The following is a 24252-nucleotide window of genomic DNA, read 5'->3' as shown; positions in this document are numbered from 1 at the left end:
GAGGTCTTTGCCTACAGAGGCGCGTCCAGAGTCGAGACAGGCATTTTTCTCATGAGCTGCAGCCTAAGCCCCCCTGCCCTCCAGACTGGGAGCCGGGCGCCCCCACGGGACCCTCCACTATGTAACTCTGTGCCCTGGGGAATTCACTTCCCCTCCCTGCTCGTCGGTGGGGTCCTCGCCAGGAAAACCAGGAGATTGCCTGAATTCTGAACCCTTTGGGAAATGACAGGATTGGGCCGAGAGAAGTCGAAAAGATTTATTTTGAAAGCTCAGCTGGAGACTGTGGGTTGTATCCGTGGTGAGCAACAGACTTGCCCGCTGCTCAGTGGCCCCTCTGGACTCTCGAAGCCTCCACCCCATAGTTGGGGTGGGGAGTGGGCAGACCCTTGAGAACAAAATAGAGGGCAGCTCACTCCCATGGGGACAAAGCCAGGCCGGGGCCCCGGATGCCTGCCTAGCTCTACGCATGTTTACCCGTCTGATAAGCCCCACCACCCGCCCGTCCTGGGCTGAGTGAGTAAAGGAGTAGAGAACAGTCTGTATGGAAAGAAGCATCGGGACTCGGACAAGCGCCTTCACATTACTGTCCTACAAATATTCACTGTCTGTCACACACCAAGCGCTGGGTCACAGCAAGCTGAGGGACGCCCACTCTGGCAGGAGAGTCAGGCGTGGAAAAGGTGCAGTCCCGTTGACAGACATTTTTTGGACGCCTGCTAAGTGGCAGGCACTGGGCTGGACAGATAGGAAAAAAGGGGCAAAACGGAAAATGATGTAACCTTTGCCCTCATGGAGCACGTCGCATCGTGGGGAGGGACAGATGCGAAACTCATCACTGGGCAAATAATGACCTAATTGCAGTTGGGATAAGTAATCTGAAGAGCTGCAGAATTCTGTGAAAGTGTGTGAAAGGGCAACCAAAGAGAATCTGAAGCTGTGCCGTCCAGCGGGGCTGCGGCCAAGTACGTACGCATCGCTCTTGAGTTCCAGAAATGAGGCTCATCTCAATTAAGATGTGCCATTAGCGCAGGATACACACCGGATTTCCAAGACTTGGTGCCAAAAAGATGTAAAGCATGTCGATAATTTTTTTATATTAAATTCACACCGAAATGATAATGTCTTGGAGAGGTGGGGTTAAATACAATAGATTCCCTAAAATGAACTTTACCTGTTTCCATTTTTCTTTTTTAAGGTGGCTACTAAAATTGTTAAGTTATTCTTTTTTTGGCTCACTGGCCTAGAAGATCCAAATATACATCCCTGATCAAGAAGCATTCTATGGCCCTTTAGCTTGAAAATCCCAGAGAGATGGGAAGGAGATGGAAATGTGTCTATGCCACTAGCTCTGTCCTTTGGGTGTGGAGATCTCACAAAGGGAATAGACGGGGTTTCTCAAACCTCAGGGCTATAGAGTCGGATAATCCTCCGTTGTGAGGGGCTGTTCTGTGCTTTGTAGGCTGTCCAGCAGCACCCCTCAACACCCTAGATGCCATTAGCACCCCTCCCCTGGTTATGACCACCCAGACTGTCTCCAGACATTGCCAAGTGCCCCAGGGGGTAAGATTGCCCCCAGTTGAGAACCAGCCTACTAGACCAATGCTGGACCAGATGAGGTCAATGGTTATTCCACATTAGAATCACCAGGTGGTCATGCAACCCGCCCAGGCCAGACGCCCTAGCATCTCTGGGAGTGGAGTCTGGGAAGCACATTTTGTTAAGCTCCCTGAATGGTTCTGATGTGCAGACCTGACTGAGAACCTCATACAGGATGCTGCTTGACAGGCGGCGTGTTCCCTGCCTGCGTCCTTCACTTTAAGAGGTGAGGAGGTGTTTGCCCTGTAGGCCCACTACTTTCACACCCGGTCAGCTGATGCTGAAGGGCAGCTACGAGCTCTAAAGACAGGTATGCTCGGGTCTGTTACTTTGCCAAGGATTCGCTTTGCGACCTGGGGAGCGCACTGGTAAAATGCCACTGGTGAACTGGACACAGTAATCCCCAGCTCCCAGGTTCATTTCAGAATGAAAGAGATTGTGCACGTAAAGCCCTCAGGACAGAGCTTGACAGCTGCTTCAGAGCCGGAGAGCCTGAATCCAAACCCAGCTCTGCCGTGTATGGGTTACGAGACCTTGGGAAGTGACTAAGCCCTCTAAACCTGCTACCTCACCTGTTAAGGAGGGAAAACTACCGTCCCTAACTCACAGGGCCTGGGGAAAAGTGAGTGAGTAATCATACATGCCGAGCATTATCCTTAGACCAGTCCCCAGCTGGTCTAAGGATGATTGGCCCCTCATAGGTCTTACCACTTTTTGGGGTAGCTTAAGTTTTTACTGCAAACTCTCGTTCGGTTACACAGAAAAAATTTGCAAGTAGCTCACCTGTGAGGATCTTTGCAAAGTGGATTTTTGCAATTTTCACCAGATTTCACCAGGATCTTTGCAAAGTGGATTCCAAGCTGAGCTCCCAGGAGTGCATCCCTGCCAGTACTGCAGGGCTGGCCACCATGGAAGCGACCACCTCCGGTAGGATCCAAGGGCTTCAAATCCTGGGCGGCTCTCACGGCTCCAGGTCCCAGGACCACTCCCGTGGTCCACAGCATCAAAGCAGGTACACTATGCCCTCCTCCCTGCCCACCTGGCCCCCAAGGTCACACCTGTATGTCTGGTGGTGGGCCCCATCCTAGCACACAGAGACGAGTGGGGGGTCCTTTCTTTTCTTCTTATATTTGGAAGACCGGCTTGAAAGAATGGGGATCTCTCAGGAAATGGAGAGCGTTGGGAAGATTTTGAGTGACCATAAATGTCAACAGCGCATCGGCTGGTGCCTGTCAGTTTGCTTTGCTAGTCTTCCCCACCTGAATATAAGCCCCTCGAGGACAGGACCGGGGTCTGGTCCACTTCTATGTGGCTAAGGTGTGTCGCACGCCTGGCACTTAGTGACTATCTGGTGGATGGAGAATGACAAGCTGTTCTGATGACAGAGGCTCTTGGAACAAGTTCCTGATCATGGGAAAGCAAACTCTTTTACTCCGTTGTGCGTATCCTTAAATGCACGTGCTTCCTTTACCCCAGGCTGAACGTGAGTGGAGATTTGCGAAACGCTAGCTTGTGCAGCGAAGATGTTGTGAAAGAGAGCCGGAGCTTTAGGAACAAATGGTCTGAATGTTTGACTCGGGTTCTCCCTGACTGTGTGTTATGCACTCACCCAGCCTTGATGCCTCCTCCAGCACGTTGGGAGACTCAAGGCAGCCTCACAGGGTTGCTGAAATGATCCAAAGCGGTGATGTGCTCAGTACCTTCTCCCCAGACGGCGTGCGAGGAGGCGGGGAGGCCGTGAGCCCTGATGAATGTCAGCAGCTGGGCTGCCTCATTCAACCCGAAACCCACTTCTCTGTTTCTTCTTGCCCAGAGGTTTTTCTGAATAATCCAGGCACTTGACCTTAAGCCTTCCCTTACTGATACCAAAACCACTGCTTCCCGACGCCAGCTGTACACTAGGATTATTGCGGGGGGGTGGGGGAGGTCATCCTAAAACACCATCTGGGGCCGTGACCCGGCCGTCAGCATTTTTTTAAAGACCCCCTGGGGATTGCGGTGCTTAGCGCAGGTGGAGATGCGCTCGTCCAAACAGACAGCAGAAGTCGAGTTCTCACTCGTAGCTCTACCCGTAACTGCTGGAAGCATGAAAACCAATAAAAGAATGGATCTTAGGTGCTGGCGTGGCTCCCCCGTGATGGGGAGGGAGGGGACGGCAAGGGTGCAGATTGGGTCTGTGGACCAGTGGTCATGTGGTGGGAGTCTCTGTCCCCATCCTTGGTCCCGACCTCATGGCAGGGGGTCAGAAAGAACCTCAGTGCTGGCCACGTGCTCCAGGACTAACTCTGAGCCTGACTAGCCAGGTGCCTTAGGACAAGACACCTGTCTCTCTGAGAGAGTGTGTGTGTGTGTACGTGTCTGTGCCCTTGTGTGTGATGCCAATAGGTGGTTAAATTTCAATGAGAAAAGGGCTATAAAAATTTTTGCACAAAATAAGTCTCTTTCACCTCCCTGTGCATTTCTTTGCACCTTCCCATGAATCTATAATTATTTCAAAATAAAAGGTGTTAATAAATAAATCAACAGATCTATTTTCACCTCATCTTTGTGTGGCCAGGCTGTCAGCAATTAAAGGATCGTGCCGTAAGAGGCCTTACAGCACCTCCCTGGCACTCTGTGTGTGCGAAAAAGCTCTATGGTGATGGTGGTGGTGATGATGATGGTGATGGTGGCAGCAGTGATGAAGTAGAGAACAGTTTGTATATATACATACCGATCTAATATCAATGGTATATCTGTGGTTGATACAGATATATATATAGTCTAGGGGGGAAGTACCAACCATAATCTTTGGTGGTGGGATTATTACCGGTGGTCATGGGATCACACATTGGTTCTCTTTTTAGTACTCTTCTAAATATTCCACACTTCTTGCGTGAACACATGGAACTTCTACGAGTGTTTCAGTGGAGGCAGCTCTACCCGAAGAAATAGAAAACGGATGCTTTTGTTCACGGAGAGAAGCCGAGAGTCTATTTTGACCAAGTGGAAATTGAGTACAAATGTGGATAAAGAAGAAGAAAGAGTAAGAGGTGAACAACCTGCTTTGCACGATCCCTTCACGCCCAGAGGCCCGCCTGATGACGTTGGTACCTCGCTGCGGTGGCTCGCAACCCTGGCTGCAGAGCAGACTCCCCTGAGGAGCTTGTAGAAACACGCCACCTGGTCCCACCAGAGGCCAACGGAATGGGAGCCCTTGGGAACAGGACGCAAGCACCGGGAGGTCATCCTACAACAGAGGGGTGGGCACACGGCCCCCTGGGTTTGTTCTCACCCCGTGTGGAAGGCCAGTGAACCCCCGGAACAGACAGCAGAGACAAGAAATGAAACGCACTGGAAATAGATGTATTTCTCCTTAATCCCGTCTTCCTTATGTCACTGAGTGGCCCTTATTCAGACGCTGAGCTGTCCCTAGCCTGACGGTTTCTCCCATGCCCACCCCACCCCTGTCCTAGAGCCCCATGCCCAAGGAAGGGAAGGAGAAGCCACTCGCAGGGTGCTCCGGGCACCCACAAGAGCCCAACGTGAATTATTCATCACCCCCCACCTCACATCACGCTCTCAAGATGGAGCCTGCAGAGCCGACACAAAGTCCAAAAATGTGGGAAAGTTTATTTATTTCTCTAAAACATTCCTGATTTGTAATGTGCTTCTAAAAATGTTCTAACTGACCCAGCCCCTGCTATACTTAGCCACAGCATTTAAAGAAATGTTCCTTACACTTCATAAGGCGGGCGATGAAACGCATGGATTCAGGAAGAGCTGCTCCCCAGTCTGGTCCCTTTGTCCCCGGGAGAGGGGTGGAGCCTCTCCTTGATCAACAGGCGTGCTCTTGGTGCTGGGGTTGGGGGAGGGCAGAAATGAAGAGTTTTATTCATTCCCAAGGCCTCTGAGTTCACTATGGCTGGACGGCCAGCCCTGGGAAGCTCCTTGTAAGCTCCTGGGCAAGGCGAAGAAACACCAAAGGACTCGCCCTCCTGGGCTCGTGAAAATCGCTCTCCTGTGGTTTCCTAGGATCCCCTGCTGCGTGTGGCGGCTTATTTTGCTTTGCGTTTTGTGTTCAAACGATTGGATCATCTCAAGAGATACAACACTGGAAGGAAGAGATGAAAATGGCTGCCAGCCTGCCCGGGAGGAAGAGCTGAAGAAGTTTGCCCAGGAGGAGTTACGGGATGCGAGCCGCGTCGTGGGCTCACAAATGGGCTTGTAAAACAAGAGTGTTTAGATTAGAGGCTACGTCTATATACAGAGACAAGACCTCCCGTTGACCGAATGCCTCCCACATGCCAGATATTTTACGTGTATATATTAACTAATTTAATTCTGACGGCTGCCCGACGCAGAAGGTATCATGATTAGTCCCATTTTGCAGACGAGAACTGGGTCAGGTGCTGTCCGAGGAATTCACACCCGTCATTAAATCGACTCCTTTCAGCAGCTTGATGAGGCAGTTACTAACAACGTTGCCCCCATTTGTACAGGTGAGAGAGTTAAGGCCCAGAAGGGTTAAGTCATCTGCTGATGTCACACAGCAAGTCAGAGCAGAGCTGGGTTATTATTCTCTGTCTGGCGGGCTCACTCTTGACAAGGCTAACATACCCCTCCCCACCTTCATCTGAACTTCAAATTACTGAATGGTAATGAGTCAATAAGACATTAATGAGAGGGGTTTTCCTCACTTGTAGGAGTGTCTAGAGAGACCTGTGGGACAGTAGAAGGTGACCACTACCTGGGAAAGAACTGTGGTCCCAGGATGCTGGGGAGACAGGACATGTGTCATATCCACCTTGCCCAGTGTGAGGACCTGAGTCAGGCTTTAAACTTGGTGTTGTCCAAGGTGACATGGTCTCGTGGACAGCAGGGCATCTTCCCCACTCTTCCCAGAGGGCCTGACCTCCGGCCGAGACACTTCCTTCGTGTCCCTTCCCTGGACTCCGGCTGGAGGACGCCCTCACCAGCGTGTGGGACACACATTCTGGAAGAGTAACACAGCATCAGTTGCGCTCCTCGCACTAGCCAGGAAGGAGTAACTTTGTTTTAAATGCTCAGCAAATGGACACAAACTATGTATAGTCATCGCAGCCCCCAGCGACTCAGCAAGTCCTTTCCAGGCTCAGAGGTGAGAAGGCGGAGACTGTACGGCCAGGGCCAGGGCCCTCGGGAGCTAAATCCAGACTCTGCCCACCCAAGAGGCTCTCAGGCTAGGGTCTAGAACCACCTTCTCCCGGAAGCTTGCCAGACGGGAGAATCCAATCTCTGTGAGAATGCCGGATGCAGCCGCCGGTATTGTGCCAGACATCCTGGTCTTGGCCCTTGGACATCAACAGTGTGGTCCGGGCAGCTGCCACCAACTGGCCCCAGAGGCAGAACCCTCCACTGTGCTGGCCTTGCTCTGTTTGCCTCGGTCCCAGCCTGTTGCATTCTCTACCCCTCTCTGCCCCAGCAGGCTGAGCCCTGTGGACTGTATCACCTGGGCTCCCTGTAGGCTGGACTCCTGTAGGCTGGACTCCTGGTGGGGTTTAGCCGATCAGAGGCGTCAACGTGAGGCTGGAAGGCAGAAGAGGAGAGAAGTCGGGTCATTCTCCTCGGCTCCTGCCCGCGCCAGCACTGCGGTCACATCTACACTCACTCCACCTACTCCCCTGTAAGTAGTCCCTCCAACCAGGTCTTTTCCAGTGGTTCATCTAAGTAGGTTTCTGTTTCCTGCTGGAACCCTGGTTCACGCCAATGGGAAGAGGAGGTTGGGACTGAATCTTTGCCCCAGTGCCTACCCTTTGCCCGCCCCTGTCACTGCCAGGGTAAATGAAGACACCTGAGTTGATAATGTCCCCCCAGTCCCCAGTACCTAGGATAGGCCCTCCCACCTCCCTCTCTCCAGCCACCTTCCAGGGGAAGAAGTGAATTTTCCACTTGGTCTCATCTGCCCACCACAGTGTACACCCTGGGTTTGAATCCACATCTGGCCTATGAGCCACTTGTGTGGCTTTCCCAGGGCAGTTGGCAACTGGATGCCACTGGAAGAGACAGACCCTCCCAGTTGGGCCCAGGCCCCACCACTCCCTGTGGACCCCTCTAGGTCACTGTACAATCTATGGGATCTGTCTGACCCTGCAGAACCCCGAGTCTGGGGCGTCTGGATAAAGACAAGTGTAGACGAGAACTTGACACTTGGCTATTCAGGCATAAAAACTGCTTGAAATGTGGATAAAAAGAATTTTACTTTTCCAACAAACTCATGTTCTTCAATTTTAATAATAAACTTGGTTTATTATCATGGGTTTTTTTTGCAGTACGTGGGCCTCTCACTGTTGTGGCCTGTCCCATTGGGGAGCACAGGCTCCGGATGCGCAGGCTCAGTGGCCATGGCTCACGGGCCCGGCCGCTCCGCGGCATGTGGGATCTTCCCGGACCGGGGCACGAACCCGCGTCCCCTGCATCGGCAGGCGGACTCTCAACCACTGCGCCACCAGGGAAGCCTATCGTGTATTTTTGACTCGATGGAACAACCCCTGCATCGTGGAAGCAAGACCCCAGCCACCATGAAGATGGGAAGTACACCGAGTCGTGGCTCTCACGTGGGTGCAGCCCGGGCGGATGGGCTCTGGCCTTCAGCTGCAACAATAACATCACATGTGGCTAATTCATTAACCCACACACGCATAGATGCTGACCCCTCTTCACGAAATGGTAGAGACCACGGGGTGGGCCTCTTTCCAGAGAGATGCGGCTGTTTTGGAAAATGGCAAAACACATCCTGTTCCAATTCTGGAAACCTTATGGGGCGTGTAAGACCCAGGAGGCCATCAGCCTCCACAAGAGGCAGGTAACATCCACGAGCAGACAAAGCAAAAGGCCTTTTTGAAGCCCCTTGCAAAAGTTGGGAAGGTAAAGGTCTCAGGTGGGTATGTCTTCCAAGATTCTTTTGTAAAGTCCTTGTTAGTTTCACTATAATAGTGCAAAAAACTAAATTATTCCTTGTTCAAATCATATAGGAAAACAAAATCTCTCCCAAAGTACCAATACTTGTGTAAATCTAAAGGGATTCAGCACTTGATCTGAGTTTATCTGTCCCAGCTATGCAATGAAGGTGAATTTCTGACCATTTGTGTGTGTAGAACATATATACACACATGCATGTATGTATATACATACACACGTATACATATGTGTACACATACACATTTATCACTGCACATACACCTGCCATATCCCCTGTTATGATCAGTGCACTCATAAGTGTGTGTGTATGTGTGTGTGTGTGTGTGTGTGTGTGTGTGTGTGAGAGATCAAGGCTTAAACCAGCGATCATCTACAGGAACCAGAATCTGTTCCCTTTGTTTAGAGGAGAACACTGAGGCATCCTTCAGATTGCCAAAGAACAGGACGATTTGGTTGCTCTTAGTTTACTTGAAATCTAGGTGATTTTGTTTTTATTAAGAGTAGAAACCTTTCCTTGCTCTCATTGATCCGTAATTTGGAGCACATGACTAAACTGGAACATTAGAACAGCTGTTTGGATTGCTAAGTGCCACAGCCCCTCTCTCTCTCCAGTAGGAAGGAAAACACGTGGAATTGTATAGAATCCATAGAAATGACCCCACTGTCCGTTTCTCTTTGCTTTCCTAAACCAGATGAATGTGGGGATTAGGTAACAGAATTCCTCTTTATGTATGTATAAACACCCTTACAAAGTAATACATACTCCTGCCTTTCTTTTCTTTGCCATAAAAATAATGTTTATGGAACTTTTTGGAACTATAACTCTAAGATAAATGACAGTATTTTTTAAAATGACAGTATTCGATTATTTGTTTCTCCAGAAAACAGGCATCATAACTTAACAAAACACACAAGATCTCAAATCAAACATAAAAAGAAAACATTAAAAATACACCCTACACAGCAGAATCTTCATCTTATTGCCGACATTCGGGCAGCATCCACCAGGCCTGGGGTTTTCGGCTCCTACCCTCCAGTCCATGTTTGTGTACCCTCCCTCGGAAGCCAGAGCCTCCAGAGACACTGTTGGGGTTCCGAGATATAATCCCAGGCTCCCCTTTCTTATTACACTGTTTGTTTATCCCCCCCCACCCCAGTAATCCACTGAACCAGTCACTGAGAGGTTAATGAAAAAACAACTTTATTCACAGAGGCTGAGATTTCGGGATAACAAAATATCGAATGACGGCCCTTCCACCACATTTTAAGTTAATCACAGTGATCCTGGATCTCAACAATAGGATCTCATCAAAGTTCTTAACATCAAGGACCCTGAAGCTCGCCCGCCAAAGTGTTCCCACCAGCCCGGGCAGAAAGCGGTCATGGATGCACGTGTGGGTCGGTAGCACACGCCTTCAGGATGAATTCTCAGTAAGTCGGCTCTGTGCCTACTGGTTATTAAATTATTCTGCCTGTCCAAAATATCCAACATATTAACCAACAGGCTCTCCTGATGTAAAGTTTGTGTTCATTTTTATATGTCCTGGAAACTGCTCTAAAAAATTCAGAGACTGTCTCCACCTCCCTCCAAGAACTCATGGCTTATTGTGCTTTTCCCACATCAGATAAAATTAAAGTAACTTGGAGGTTCAGGAAATCAAGTTTCAGAACCACCAAAACAACCCAAAGAGAGATACCATAAGAGGTTAGATGCATTTCCCAAAAGTTTCAAGCTGTACGGGCTGTGAAAAATCTCAATTTTCATAACCAGATCTTTGTCTCAGCCCCCTGCCTTCCCGCCCACCCCTCACACCAGACTTCCAGTCACCCCCATAGGTGTTTATTTAGCTGCAGGCTCTGGGCCTGCCTGGTTGGGGCTTAGAGGGAGGAGCCAGTTGCTGTCGGCTGGGAAGCCTCCCACCAAGCCTCCTGTTCCTTGGGGTCCAGAGAGCCGCCTCCACAGACACCAGTGGGCTCCCTTACTCTTGCTGGCACTAACCCATCTCTCCCTCTACTTGCTTTCCATGTGTTTGTTTCACCCAACTCTTTTGATTAAAAGTAGTCCTTCACTACACAATTCTGGAAAATGTAGGAACAGTCAAGGCTAGATCTTGAAAAAAAACCATGGAAGTGGAAAATCTTCCGCTGTCTTAGACACCTTCGCTCCCCCTCACACACTTCCGGTGTCTCCAGAAATCTTTCGACCCCTTAAACAAAAAAGCAAAGAGATAGGAGGATGGCTATTGCTGATACCATGCGTTGGAGAACATGTGTATTGATTAACAAGCTATCATAATGCAACAAAATGCTAAATGATATAGAGTGCACTTTCTTAATAGAAGTTGTTAATACAGATGTTTTCAGAGGGCAATCCTTACAGTAAAAGAATCAAGCATTTTAGCCAAAGAATATAGCATGTTCCTTTTACTATCTAGAAAGGAAAGAGAAAAATTCTCCCTGGACTTCAGGACAAACCCAGCTGTGAACACCCATCACCCCGACGAGCTCAAAGCCAAGGCCCAGGCCACAGTGACAACCGAGCTGGTGATGGTCAGACCGTGGCTCTCAGATAGAAAGGACCACACTGCGGCCATGTATCTGCCCTCGGGTTGTCTGGGCCCTCCCGTTCCCCAGACACGCAGGGCCTGTCTGGGTAGCCAGTGGGACTGACCTAAGGTCAAGGCATTTTCCTGCTCCCACAGTAGGAGGTCTGAGATGCCCAAGTCCCAGCGTGGGCAATGTCTTTTAAATCTCCGAAGCTGCTCCCGGTTCTGGGAAGGTCCGCCTCGCAGGAGGCAGGGGAGTGTGCCCATCCCTGCGCAGAGGTTGCTAATACTTCCCAGGAGTCGGCAGAGGAAATCATTTTTAAAAAAAACATGCGACTTCTTCCTCCAGCGGTGGGAGTCCTGGTTGCTCACAAGAAGCTCAGACCAGGGCAGGGGAAAGATCAGGCACTGTTTGCTTTACTGGAAATGAAGCACCGTGTCGGGGAGCTGCAGAGGGAAATAGGAGAGGAAAGGGATCCCGAGCTGGTAAAAGCCGCCCTGGACGTGCGGGTCGAGCATCAGGGAAGCGTTGAAAGGTGGACGGAGGCCGGAGGAGGTGGCCAGAAGCGAGGCGCCCAGACAGCCGCCGGGCCCCTGCTTGGCGCCCCCCAGGAGCTCGCCCCCTCCAGCCGGCTTTTGCCCCTGCCGTCCCGCCAGGATGCTGTCTATGCTGAAGCTCTTGGACTTGTCCGAGCTCTTCGGAGAACTGCGGGAGGCGGGGCGCGGAGGGGACCGCGAGCCATCCACCGTGCGCGCGGGCTGGCCGGCGGCCACGGCCGCTGCGCCCTGGAGCGCGTCGCCTGCGTCCCCAGAGGGCGACGCGGGCCTGGGCCAGTGGAGGGACGCCGGAGGAGAGGAGCCTTCCCGGAGGGGCGAGGGGCGCGCAGGCGCTCCCTCGTGGATGGGGGTCGCGGGGCGGGGACGCGCTCCCCCTCTCCCCACCTCCGGCTGCGCTTCTGCGCCGCGCTCCTGCAGCTCGGTGCGGGCCCGCTTGGCCTCCGGGGCTCCGGGGCCCGGCTTGGGCTTCCTCTTCCGGCGCCGGTAGTTGCCATTCTCGAACATATCCAGGCAGCGAGGGTCCAGCGTCCAGTAGCTGCCCTTGCCGGGCCGTCCTTTCTCGCGGGGCACCTTGACGAAGCAGTCGTTGAGCGAGAGGTTGTGACGGATGCTGTTCTGCCAGCCCTGTCGGTTATCCTGGTAGAAAGGGAAGCGGTCCATGATGAACTGGTAGATGCCGTTGAGCGTGACCCTCTGCTCGGGCGCATCCTGGATCGCCATGGCTATGAGCGCGATGTAGCTGTAGGGCGGCTTCTGGGGGGGCTCCACCCGGCCCGAGGCCGCCAGAGCGGCCGCGGGGGCGAAGGCCAGAGGCAACCCGGGTCTCTCGGGGCCGTACAGATAGAGCATGGGAGAGGCGGCCAGAGCAGGCAGCCGGGGACTGAAGAGGTGGCTCATGGCGAGTGGGAGCCCGCGCTGCGCTCCGGCGTCGCAGGCGACCCAGGCGGCTTAGGGACTGTGCCCCGCGCCGCCGCAAGGGCCCTCCAGGGGAGCCTGCCCTGCGCCTGCCTCCCGCTCTGCCGCTCTCCCCGGCGGCTCGGGGCTCTGTCCCTTCTTCATGGCTTTAAAAATGTTAAATAATTGTTGTAAGTTTGCTATTATATGTTGACTTAGCGCTGGAAAATAAATTGTCTATGATAAACAGTCGCTGTGTTCTCAGCCCACCCACATTAATTAAAATTTCATTGCTGAAAAACTCCAAGCTTTTCCCTCCACGTGTCTTTTTGATACCAGCCAATCGGTTTCGGGGTTATTCCTTCATTTGTTTATAGAATTAGTCTGTTGATAAGTCCGCCCACCCAAGTTGAATCAAGCTGTGTTTATTTGGAAAAATTTCCGGGCACCCAATATATAAACGCACTGATCTGATGTTTGAAATATCACGTCCACCCCTTGACGCTGTAAGCACACACAGTCAGTGAGGCAGGATGTGGATCGCGGTGGCTCAGAGCGGGGTCTGCCAGGCCAGGAAGGAGAGGTGGGGGTGGGAGGGGCGCAGGGGTGAGTTTTACCTCTGGCCTGGGGGAGCCCCGAAATCCCATGGCCTCCCACAAAAGATCTTTTCTTCTCCCAGGCTTAGTAGGAAACGTAGAGATGACACAGTCTCATAAAATGCCTTCTGAGGTCTTTTAAGAGCTCTTAGATATTTTGGCGGGGGAGAGGAGATAGATGGGAGTCTGATTAGAAGAGGATGCAGCCCTCCTTGGAGAGATCCTTGGGATGCCCCAGAGGAGCTGGGGGGGGGGGGTGGAGGCGTACTCCCTGGGGGCCTAGCATCCCGAAAGGGGCAAACCTCGGGGCTCCCTCGGGACCTGGGGAAGAGGACTCCAGGAGCCCAGTTTCTCCCGAAGCCGGTGGCACAGGGCACTGAGAGTTGGAGAGGGCGTGCAGTACCGGGTCCATAGCTTAGTTGGGGAGGTTTCAAAATAAACCCTTTTGGAGAGCTGAGGGGGAGAGACTAAGGTCTTTCTGATGGGCCTGAGATTGCGAGGAGGAGCACCATAAAAGGGGAACTTGGCAGCTGGTGCAGGAGAGCTGGTATTTGTGAATGCGGGTCTCTTGCTTTATATTCTGTGCTTTCCTGTTTATAACAAGGAGGGGGTTATAACAACTTTACAAGTGCACGCAGCTGGCCCGTGATTACATTAAGCGTTTGGGAAGCCTGCTTGCTCTCCCGCCGCGCCCCTCCCCACTCACCCTGGGGTGTAAGCACTCCCCACCCGGTCTCATTTTACATTTAGCCACGTCCCGGTTTGAATCAAAAACCCTGAATGATGCTGACTTAGAAGGAGGTGTCTCCCCCTACTCCACCGCCTTGGAGGGGTGGCACGTAACGTGACTAGTTCCTGTTTTACGATCTTTGCTGAATATATTCTAAAAGAAAGAAAGAAAAAGCTTGGGATAACTGAATTAACGTTTCTTGAGTCAACCGTGTGGATGCCAAAGAGAAGGCAGAGGAGTGAGGACGGCAGGTGAGGGTTGTAACGGCCCTCGAGGCTCCCCGGCAATTGGGAAGACACGCACTAAACCTGCGTTAATGAGGGAGGGGCCTGTCTGCTGCTGCTGTCACAGAGAGGCGACCCTATGCTGGGGACCGGCTGCCAGTGCTCAGGTCACCCCTGAACACGGAAAAGCAGGGAGAATCCCACTCTAAAATGCGGAATCCAGAAAGTAACTCATGTGTTTGGGGGTTCTGAATAGACTACAGGGGACCCGGTACGTTTGAAATACCAAAAAGGAAGTCACGGTCAGGGTCGAAAAACCGGTTTGGGGGCAGGCGGGGCTTGAGGGACAGCCAGGTCAGGCCCTGGGACACATCCAGGCCTCTGTCCCCAGCGCTGCAATTCTAACTTATGCCCAGTGTCCCGCCTGGCCTGGTCCCGGCTTTGGTCTTGAGGATGGCCCTCTAGCCAAGAGGGGGCGGGGCGCTGCCTTCTCTCTGGATCCCTGGCTTTCCTCGGAGGCCCCCTTTCAACCCTGGGATGGAAAAACAACCTCAATGTCGGCGCTTTTGCAACGCACGGGTACCACGGTCGCCGGAGTCACCCAACCCCTCCAGACCAGAGCGCCCCCTGCAAGCTCAAGTTTGGATCCAGCCTCGGTGCCGGCTCGAACAGACCCAGAGCCAGACCCAGAGCAAGAGACAAACCGGTGTTACTGCGCGGAGCCCCCACCTCCGCTCCCGGAGCCCTTCCTGGAGCTTCCCAGGCACCCAAAGTCCAGCACGTACATCCTTGCCTTTCCGGAAAGGCGCGCCACCGCAGCGCTCCTTCTAAACTCTAAGGCAAATCGGAGCTTGAATTCGTACAATAATAAACACCGCCCAGTTTGGGCATGGGCGGGACGCAGGCGGAGACACGCGCAGCTGGTGGGCAGGGCACTGATAGTAAAGAAAAAACAACCCCAGTTCTAGTCGCGGTCTGGAGAGGCGAGCCCCACGTGCTTGCAGCAGTTAGCAACCTCTCTGAGACGTTTCAGCCGCGGAACTCCGGCAGGGCGCCCTAACCCGGCTCCGGCAGGGGGAAGAATCCTGGGCTCCCAGGTGAAGTGTGTAACTTGAGCTTAGGAGTGGACGCTGCAGGAAGGAGCCCCGCGCTGGGGCTTATTTCCGGGGAGCGCAGGGAACAAGCACCGAGTGTCCGAGTGTGGATGCGCCCTCGTGCGGAAGCTCTGTCGGGTGAGGACCTATCGGAGGCTCGGTGGGGGGACCAGCTGAGCCTAGGAGACAGCCAGGCAGACTGGGTGACTCAGAGAGCCAGATGGAGACGCCGAAAGTTCCCTGCAGGTTCATAGGTCTTCAAATCCCAGAAAAGCACATTTATCTCTGAAGTCAGTGGGAGTGCGTCTTCCAGATTGCAGGAAAGCCCTGAAATCATGCTTCCGGAAGGACCGTGGCCGTTCCAGCTCTGGGGCCCAAGCACAAATTGGGTTCAGTGTGGGATGAGGGCAGAAAGTACCATTCCCAGCTCCCTGGCAGAAAGCCTGCTCCTTGGGCGGGCCAGGCACTAGCCTGGAGCAAAGAGGCCTCACAATAAAAGTCTTCGGAGGAGAGACAGGAGTTCCTCCCATGCCCGGCTCCCATCTACCCTTCTTCTGCTTCACCGGTAAATAAAGAGCAGACATTCAGGTTAACGATGATCTGCGCCATATTCCCAAATACCTGCCTCACTTTTCTAAGTGTGAAGATGGTTAACGAATTGTATATATATTTGAATGAACGAATGATTCTACCATATGTTTGAGAAGAGTGAGGGTGGAAGGATGCAAGGTCACCTTAATGACAAAATGTGGGCGAGGATGACGATAATAAGGGTAATACGAATAACTAACTATGTCTTGAACACTGCTGTGTGCTGGCACTGTCCTAAGTGCTTTCCTTGTATTGTTGTTACTCCATCCTCACAGTAACCCTAAGAAACAAACATTTATCGTTCCCATTCTGCAGATCAGGCAACTGAGGCCAGGAAGTTAACTCACCTCAGGTCTCCTAGGAGGAAGTGTTCCAAACACAGGAAAACAATCGCATTATAATAGCTACTGTGTGTGGTTCTTGAGAACCCTGGCAGCATCTACGGAAGATGCGAGGATGGATTCACCCACTTTACAGATGGTGAAACTGAGGCCGGGCACGGAACACCGGGAAACAACGGAGGTAGTAAACGGAACAGGGATTGGAACCCACACGGTTTCCTCCAGAGGGAGATTCTCTGAGGTCTGACACCCTCAGGTGAGCACAGAAGCTGAGTAATGTGTGTCTAGAGTAATCAAAGGGCAAGGGGGCCCTCTGGAGAGGAGGGATGAGTGCCCCACCCCCAGAGCTGGGAGATTTGGGGCATTGTAAGTAGGAGACCCAGAGTCCTCACATCCTGCCAAAACCCGGGACACCCTCTCCTTCCCTACCCTCCTCTTCCACTTTGAAAGAATCTTAGAGCAGTGTCTTCTGCTTCTCTCAGGGGAAGTGAGCCATAAAGGTAATGGTTGGCCAGTCAGCTGATGCTGATTGAAGCCCAGAGAAGAGGGGCAGTTAGGGCCCGGGCACCACCCTGCCCAAGCATATCAGCATTTAGCCTGATATATGCAGTTAATTGAGACCAAAGAATCCTTTCTCTTCTGTTATCCAGGTAAATCCTAATAGCTAACAGCCCTTACTATGGACTGGATGTTACCGAAGCACTTTCCCCACGGGTGTTGGGTTCATTAATCCTCACGATAACCCTGTTTGATGATCCTGTTATTTTTTCAGTTGAGAAATGGGCTCAGAGAGCTTGAGGTAGCATGCCCCAGGTCACGGGGACCCTCAGCTGGCCTGTGCGCGGTAGGGCCCGAGTTGGTGCATGTGGATCTGGCTTAGAGAGAAAATCTCCATCGGGGAACCCATCTGGAAAAATAACATGAGGGCAGAGAGAGCGCCCAGAGGGGCTGCTGGGAAGGTAAGGTCCAGGATCAAGGGCCACCGAGCCTCCGTGAGGTCAGAACGGCCTCCCTGGCCTCCATGACCTCCCAGCCTGGGTGGGCGTATGGAGTGAGCACAAAGCCCTCCCCAGGCTCCCCAACTCCATTCCCTTAAAGGGACCATCAATGCCAGCAAGTCCATCGAGCTGTCAACCCACCCCCTTCCCCCCTTCCAGCCTTCACACACTCACAGCCCCAGCATAAAGTCCCCACGGACCTGACCCAGGAAGAAACGAAGCGCCAGAGAGGCACCTTCAAGAATCCAACCCTACCCAAGCTATGTCTGTCTGCTTCTGCTGCAGAACAGAAATGCTGCAAAAGCCAGAGAGGGAAAGGTTTGCATAAGTGGAGGCGGTGGCGTCTTCCCAGGTGCAGCGGTGGCTGCCCAGCCTTCCCAACTCCCTGAAACTTTCCACCGCCTTCCCTACATGCCTATGTCAAAAAGCAAACATTTCAAACGCCTTGGTGAGCTGAGGCCAGGCAAGAAAGAGGCAGGCAGGCAATGCTTCTCAAAGTTTGGGAAAGCATTTCAAGTGTGTGGTGCCAGCAGGCACTCGGGGGTGGCTCTGACCAGGGGGTCCCGCTGACCTGGAGTCTGTCCCCCACTCCCCAGCCACCCCTGGCCTGGCTGCACCCAAAGGCGTCCCTACTCTCTACTCATCCACTCCCACCACGCCCTGACCGACCCGGCACGAGCACGTGGTCCCGAGGACGCAGGCGCACATCCCCTGAGACGCCCGCCCCGTAAGGGCTCCCAGACCCCAGTGCATTCTACTTATTCGTCACGGGAGTCTCTTCTCGGTGTCACTCTCTCCACTCACCTCAGCTTTATGGTCATCAATAAATTTCCATTGGCCAACCTGGCCCAACACCCCGTCCAGATTTCTGGATTGGGGCTGGGGCTGAGGATGGAGGAGGCGGGTACTCGGCCACCGGGGACCTGGGAGCTCTGCTCTGTGCTTTGAGTGAAGCTCACAAGCCTCTCCCAGGCCCAGAGGTGATCCCAACCCGCCCCCCCACCGCCAGGCAGTCTTGGGGTAAAGGGCAGGAGATGGACCTGGGAAGATTTATGAGCCAAATGCTGAAGTTCCCAGGACCCTGCATGTTCTTCTCCCACTAACTTCTGATATTCACTTCTTGCGAGTAGAGCAGGGTAGTGGGGATAAGCGAGGGCCCATCGCAGGAGCCGGGGATGCAGGAAAAAATATGCCCGCTGCCCTGAAATGCCCTTGCGCTCACCTGCTCATTTTAGATGAGAAGGCCAAGGCGAGGGAGGGAAGGACTTTGTTCACGCAGCGAGATGTGGTCCTCTAACCCCTAGCCCACTGCTCCAGCAACTCGAGGATGCGTGGCGCTACCGATTTTGGCGTCCTCGAGGACAAGCCACTTGAACCAGAGCAGTGAGGGCTGCCGGGCCACAGACCCAAGACTGGCCGTGGGAGAAGCCCAACCTTCAGCCTCTCTCCCTGAAAGCAGTGAGTCTTACAAGAAGCATGGCTACTCCAGCTGCGGCCTCTCCAGGGCTAAGAACGACGTGCAGGATGCTCAAAGGCCACTGGGTCTCCTTGGCGGCCTTTATCTGTCAAAACTGGACCCTGGTTAGAGACACAGTCCACCCAGCCAAGGCCAGTCGGGGACGCAGGGTTATCTCTGTGAGAAACGGTCTCTGTTGTGGTGTTCGGGTCACTTCCATTTTATTTGCTGTATCTTTGAGACCTGCCCGGCTGTATCTTACTGGGTCAGGAAGAAACGTGGTTATCAGACGCAGCTTCACGCAAACTGCGTTCGGTGGACCACAGAGCCGCCTAAGCAAGGAGTCCCGGCAGACGTGCAATCCGGCCCTTCCAGCCCCGACCTCCTTTCCCCTTTTCCTGAAAGGCCCTGGGCCTCCCGAAGAGAGCGGCGGAGGAAGGAGCGGCGAGCGGATGGAGACGTGGAGCCGGGACGCCCCGCGCAGTCTCTGCGCGACGGGGGCAGACGCGTAGGGTGGCGCGAAGACCAGCAAGGCAGCCGGCGGCGCCTGGGCTCCGCGCTCAGTCCCGGCGTCCGGTCTTTCCCACTCCGCGGAGCAACGGACGCCCCAGGCCACTGAGCCCCGAAGCCTCTAGGGCTGCTGCAGGCCGGGGCTGAGCCTGGCTCCGAGCGCAGGGCCTCCCCCACCCCCACCCCACACGCGGCCGGCCTCCAGGCGCTTCCCGCACTCCCGGCCTCCTCGGCCCAGGGCCTGACTCGCCTCCATTCTGCCGCCTCCACAGGCCTGGATAACTCCTCCAACAGTCCCCAGGTGGCCACGTTCCCAGGGAAATGGAAGGGGCCCTCGCCGTGGCCTCCGTGAGCCACCCGCTCAGGTGAGCGGCCCACGCACAGCGGGGACTTCTTTAAGAGGCTTTCCCAAAGGTAGGAGACCCCAGCGCGGTGTCAAGGGCAGATCAGATCTCTGACTCCGTGGTTCCATTTCTCTCTCCACTGTTTTCCATGTGTCTCTGAGACCTCCTCTGAGTTCTAAATCTTAAGGTGGGGGCAGGCTTTCAGGGAGGACTCTGAAATACCTGGGGAAGCAGAAAGCCAGCTAGAACACTCTCCTCGAGGGAAGCAAAGTGAAACCCCAGTGCCCGAGTCCGCAGTGAGCGACCTGCAGCCTCATTCTGTAGCTCAGAGAATGGTCTCAGGGGTCTCTCCCTCCCTCTCTCTGGTGCATCCCACTCAACTGAGCACCAAGGACCCGGGGGCTCACCACTCCTATGGTCATGAAAAGGAATAAAATGCAATCTTTAAGTCTCAGCCAGGTGCCACCTCTGGGGCCACAGACTGAAAGAATCAGTGTTGCACATATGGGGGAAATTATTATGCTCAAACTTCCCCCGATTCGATTTCAGCATAACATAGAGACAAAATGCCATGTTAAAGACAACGTAACGCCCAGGTTACATTCAAGGCTACCGCATCCAGCAAGATCACCTTCTGGAAAAGCGTCATCTCCTGAAGTGTTAAGTTCACAGGAGCTGCGCTCTAGGCAAGGTACAGACTGCCTTCTCACCTGCTGGGCTGGGAAACTAATTCCCAACTTGGAGCTCTGGACCCCAAAGTCACACACAGAGACCAAGAGGGGAGTTGCGTGTTTTGGTCAGTGAAACAGATAGTAAAGCCATCCCCCCTCCCACGCGCAGCCGCACCTCACAAAGGCTGCATGGCTATTTAAAATTTTAAGGACAAGGTATCAAAATTGAAAAGAAAAATAATCTGTTATTTAAAGTCCTGGGAAAGTTGACAAATTTAAAACTCTAAAAGCATTGTAAATTATTTTTGAAGTGCGACGAGGCTTTAAAATTTTTCACTGCAGTAGGGTAAACATTTAGAAATCAAATCCAGAAGTGAAGAGGTCAAAGATTCACCTCTGATCTGGTCACCGCCAGGGATGGTCATTAAATGGTACAGAATCAATCCCCTTTGGATTTCCGCCATCCGGGTTCAAATTCTTTTCTGGAGAACTATTAAAGTGGGGAAGGAAGTCCGTATTTTAGGAAACTGAGGAAAAGCAGGACTCCCCCTGGTTTGTTGTCAGCTAATGGAAAATGTTTATCCTCCTCTCCCTCACCTCCTAAATTGGAGATGGCTGGACACTGGGATGGAATGGCACTGTTTGTTTTGACTATTGGCATGTTTTTCTGCGTTTAACAAAATGCATTACAGCAAATGTCATTAAGGCTCACAGCCCTTCAGGCAGCAACGTCCAAGCAGGACTGTTTCTTGATTGCCTCAGTCAGGGTGGGATTCTGAATTAATCGAAAGCCTTTTGTGACACTGGCGGGACAACAGGGGAGTTCCCCCAGTCTTCTGTGATCATCTGTAGATGTCTACACATTTACCCACCTGTGTAACAAAAATAATCAAAACAGGTGGATTTGTGAACACACCTGGTTTTTAAAAATTCGAGAATACAAACACACTGTCCGGACTTTGGGCAGAAAAACAACATGGGTTTATTTTAAGGCAAGTACAACAATTAAGACCACATAAGACAAACACAGGTCAAGTTAAATTTTTAGTGTTTTTTTTTTTCTTTTAGGAATGCTGGGGGAGGAATCTACTATACAACACCATCACACTTTGTAAATAAAAAGTATCAGATACTTGACTTCTTTATCCGCCAACAACAACAAAAAATAAATTATTTTCTTGTTTTGTAAAAGACCTACAACTGGGAAAAGAATTATATCTCATAATTGTACAGGGGGGGAACCCCGCATAGGTTTCTTGAATTTTCACTTTGGCAGTTAGAAATGGTCGGGCAAGATGAGAAATTATCCAGTGAACTCAACTTTAAATATTATATTAATGGCTCTGAAAAACAACAAAAAAATAGCCTGATTACAAATCCACACATTTGTACAGCACGGTTAGAGAAATTTAAAATTACACACAGCACATACATAATCTATAGAGACCCCCATAGACCTATGGGGGTCTCTACAGAGAATCATTACTGGATCGCTATGGGATTTGGTCCATAAGTTATAATTTTTGAAACCCCGCGTGGAGCAGTGAGCACAGCCATCCTGGAAGGGGAGGGGGATTTAAAAATCATTATTCATTTCGTTGGGCCGCGTCCCTGTACTGGGGCCTCTTGGGATCTCAGAAACGGGGCGGCGAATTAAAGTTACCTGCAACTTCGCAGAGGGCTGAGGCTGGCGCGCGCGCTCTGTGCTCCCGGGTCTGCGGAAAAAGCGGTGGGCAAGTTTGGGTTCTTTTTGCGTCTCCGCAGCCTGAACTGTTTGAGAGGGTCGCGTCTGGGAGGCGAAGCCAGAGCGGGCCAGGGCAGAGGAGGGCCGGGGCAGGTCAGTATTTCGTGCAGTCATAGGAATATGGAGCTGCGTGGCGGTAGAGAGAAGGCGTAGATCTGTAGGGCAGCTGACAGCTCGCGTTGCTGCTCACCTGGGGTTCCCCGAGGGTCGAGTTCTCAATCCCCAGCCGGTGGGAGTTGAACATCTCCCTGACGTTAGGGAAAGTCTGCTGCTGGGCTGCGAACGTGTGGCCGGAGAGGTGGTTGAGGTCCCCGCTGTGGTTCAGATACCAGGACGCCGCCTGGGCCGCGGCGGCCCCGGGCTGCGGCGCCGGCTGGGGCTGGGGAGCCGGCGGGGGCGGCGGCGCCTGCGGGTGGTGGTGGCCGTGATGCTGGTGGTGGTGGCCGGCGGCGGCGAGCGCGCCCTCCTGGCCGGCGGCGAGGTTGAGGGCGCTCAGGGGCGACGTGGGGCCGCTCGGGTGGTCCGAGAGGGCCTCGTCCAGCGCGGGCGGGACGCACATGTGCGCCGGCCGCTCGGCCCCGGTGTACAGGCTCATGGCGCGCATGCTGCACTGGTAGCCCCCGGCGCCCGCAGCCTCCAGGCCCTGCGCGCACGGCTGGCCGTAGGCGGCCGCGGGCGGCGCGGCGGCGTAGGGCAGAGCCAGCGGCGGCACCACCAGGCCCGCGCGCCCGGCCGCGGGGCTCAGCTCGCCGCCCGGCGGCGACGTTCGCAGCGTCATGATATTCTCCACGCTGAAGCCGGGCAGCCCGTTGGGCGCGCCTGCGTGGTGCTCCGGCAGCGAGCCGTCGGGGGAGCCGGCGGGCGTAGAGGCCGCGCTGCGTGGGCTGCCCTGCAGCGCACTCTCGGGGCTCAGCGTCTCCACCTTGGTGATGACCGGCAGCGCCGGCGACGCCGCCTCGCTCTTGATCACCACCTTCTTCTCGGCCTCCTTGGGGGCGTCCGCTAGTGGGGGGGCGGCCGGGGCGCCCTTGGACGCCGCCGGGGGCGGCTCCTTGAGGTGGGCCCGCTCCTCCTTCTCCTTGGGCACGTCCTTCTTCTTGAAGCGCCGCCGGCGCCGCAGGAAGCTGCCGTTCTCGAACATGTTGTAGGAGTCCGGGTCCAGGGTCCAGTAGCTGCCCTTGCCAGGTTTCTTGTCGTCGCGGGGGACCTTGACGAAGCACTCGTTGAGCGAGAGGTTGTGGCGGATGCTGTTCTGCCAGCCCTGCTTGTTCTCCCGGTAGAAGGGAAAGCGATCCATGATGAACTGGTAGATGCCGTTCAGGGTGATCTTCTTCTCGGGCGCGTTCTGGATCGCCATGGTTATGAGCGCGATGTAGCTGTAGGGCGGCTTCACGAGGTCCTTGGGCGCCGCGGGCTGGTGGTGGTGGTAGGGCGCGTAGGAGCGGCCCATGCCCGCGCCGTACTGCTCCGGGTGCCCCGAGTAGACACCCATGGGGCTGGCCATGCCTCCGTAGCTGCCCGCCGCCCGGTAGTAATTCTGCTCGCTCAAGTAGGGCACCACTCCCAGGGCGTTGGGGTCGGACACAGAGTAGCGCGCCTGCATGCTGCGTCCGAGACGGCTAGCCACCGCCTGCGCGCACGGACCGCGAGAAAGGCCCTACGAGAGCGAGCGCGAGCGAGAGAGCGAGACAGGGAGGAAGGGAGCCGGCGGGGGGAGCCCCGGGCGCCTAGAAGCCTCAGGGGTGAGCTGGAGGAGGCGCCGGGAAGGGGCGCCCGCCTTTGGGCCGGGAAGGGCGCTCTCTTTCAGCGGACCGGGCGGAGCAGCATCCTGGAGAGCGCGCCCGGGCGAACACAGCGCCGGCCCCCGCTCGCTCGCACGCTCGCTCTCGGGACTCGGCGGGTGGCAGCCCGGGCGGGCGGCCGGGGACGGAGCGGAGACGCCGCGCGCGCGGTGGACCAAGGCTGGCCCCTCGGTCCGCGTCAGGAAGGGGAAGGCGACTCTCCAAGCGCCCCCAGCAAATCGGCAGCCCTGAGGGTCGGAGAGCCGGGTTCCAGAGTGCTACCCTGCCGAGCCCGGAAAAAGAGGCGAAGTCCCTTTTAGGGAATGGGAAAAGTTTCAAAAGTCTTCTTGCTGAAAGCGAGTTTTTACTTTCCTCCAGCCACGCCCCCTCCGGGAACTTTGGACCAATAACCCGGCCGCTGTGGGGACTTGGCACCAATCGGGACGAGGAGCGCCGGAATCCGTCGGCTCTAAGACCCAGCCGCGCAAAACCAGACTTCTGCAGCTCAGTCTTAACTTGAAAAGATTTTTTAAAAAGTTGTATCTTATTAAAGTTTATTTTATTTATCACATTTTGGTTAATGGGCCCACGTGCCCAGAGCAAAAGAAAAAAACAAAAAAACCCCGACGCTCCTTCGCA

General features: G+C 54.0%; 2 protein-coding genes across 3 annotated transcripts; both read right to left on the bottom strand.

Annotated features, from left to right (window-relative positions):
• Positions 1-5183: 5183 nt before the first annotated feature.
• On the bottom strand, positions 5184-23917 carry FOXC2 (forkhead box C2). 2 transcript variants are annotated; one of them, XM_032612300.1, is made up of 2 exons: positions 21752-23917; positions 5184-7143 (listed from the first exon to the last, which is right to left on the bottom strand). In XM_032612300.1, exon 1 carries the CDS (start codon positions 23433-23435, stop codon positions 21927-21929), a length of 1509 nt encoding a protein of 502 aa, XP_032468191.1. In that variant the 5' UTR covers positions 23436-23917; the 3' UTR covers positions 5184-7143; positions 21752-21926. The 2 variants fall into 2 exon arrangements, with proteins under 2 accessions (XP_032468191.1, XP_032468190.1); XM_032612299.1 differs by lacking the exon at positions 5184-7143 and adding an exon at positions 20975-21431.
• On the bottom strand, positions 9720-12769 carry FOXL1 (forkhead box L1). The gene has a single exon (XM_032612310.1). It carries the CDS (start codon positions 12534-12536, stop codon positions 11499-11501), a length of 1038 nt encoding a protein of 345 aa, XP_032468201.1. The 5' UTR covers positions 12537-12769; the 3' UTR covers positions 9720-11498.
• Positions 23918-24252: the final 335 nt, after the last annotated feature.

This window comes from Phocoena sinus, chromosome 19 (assembly GCF_008692025.1).
Source record: "Phocoena sinus isolate mPhoSin1 chromosome 19, mPhoSin1.pri, whole genome shotgun sequence".
Lineage (NCBI taxonomy): Eukaryota > Metazoa > Chordata > Mammalia > Artiodactyla > Phocoenidae > Phocoena > Phocoena sinus.
This window is presented reverse-complemented; position numbering and strand designations above follow the sequence as displayed.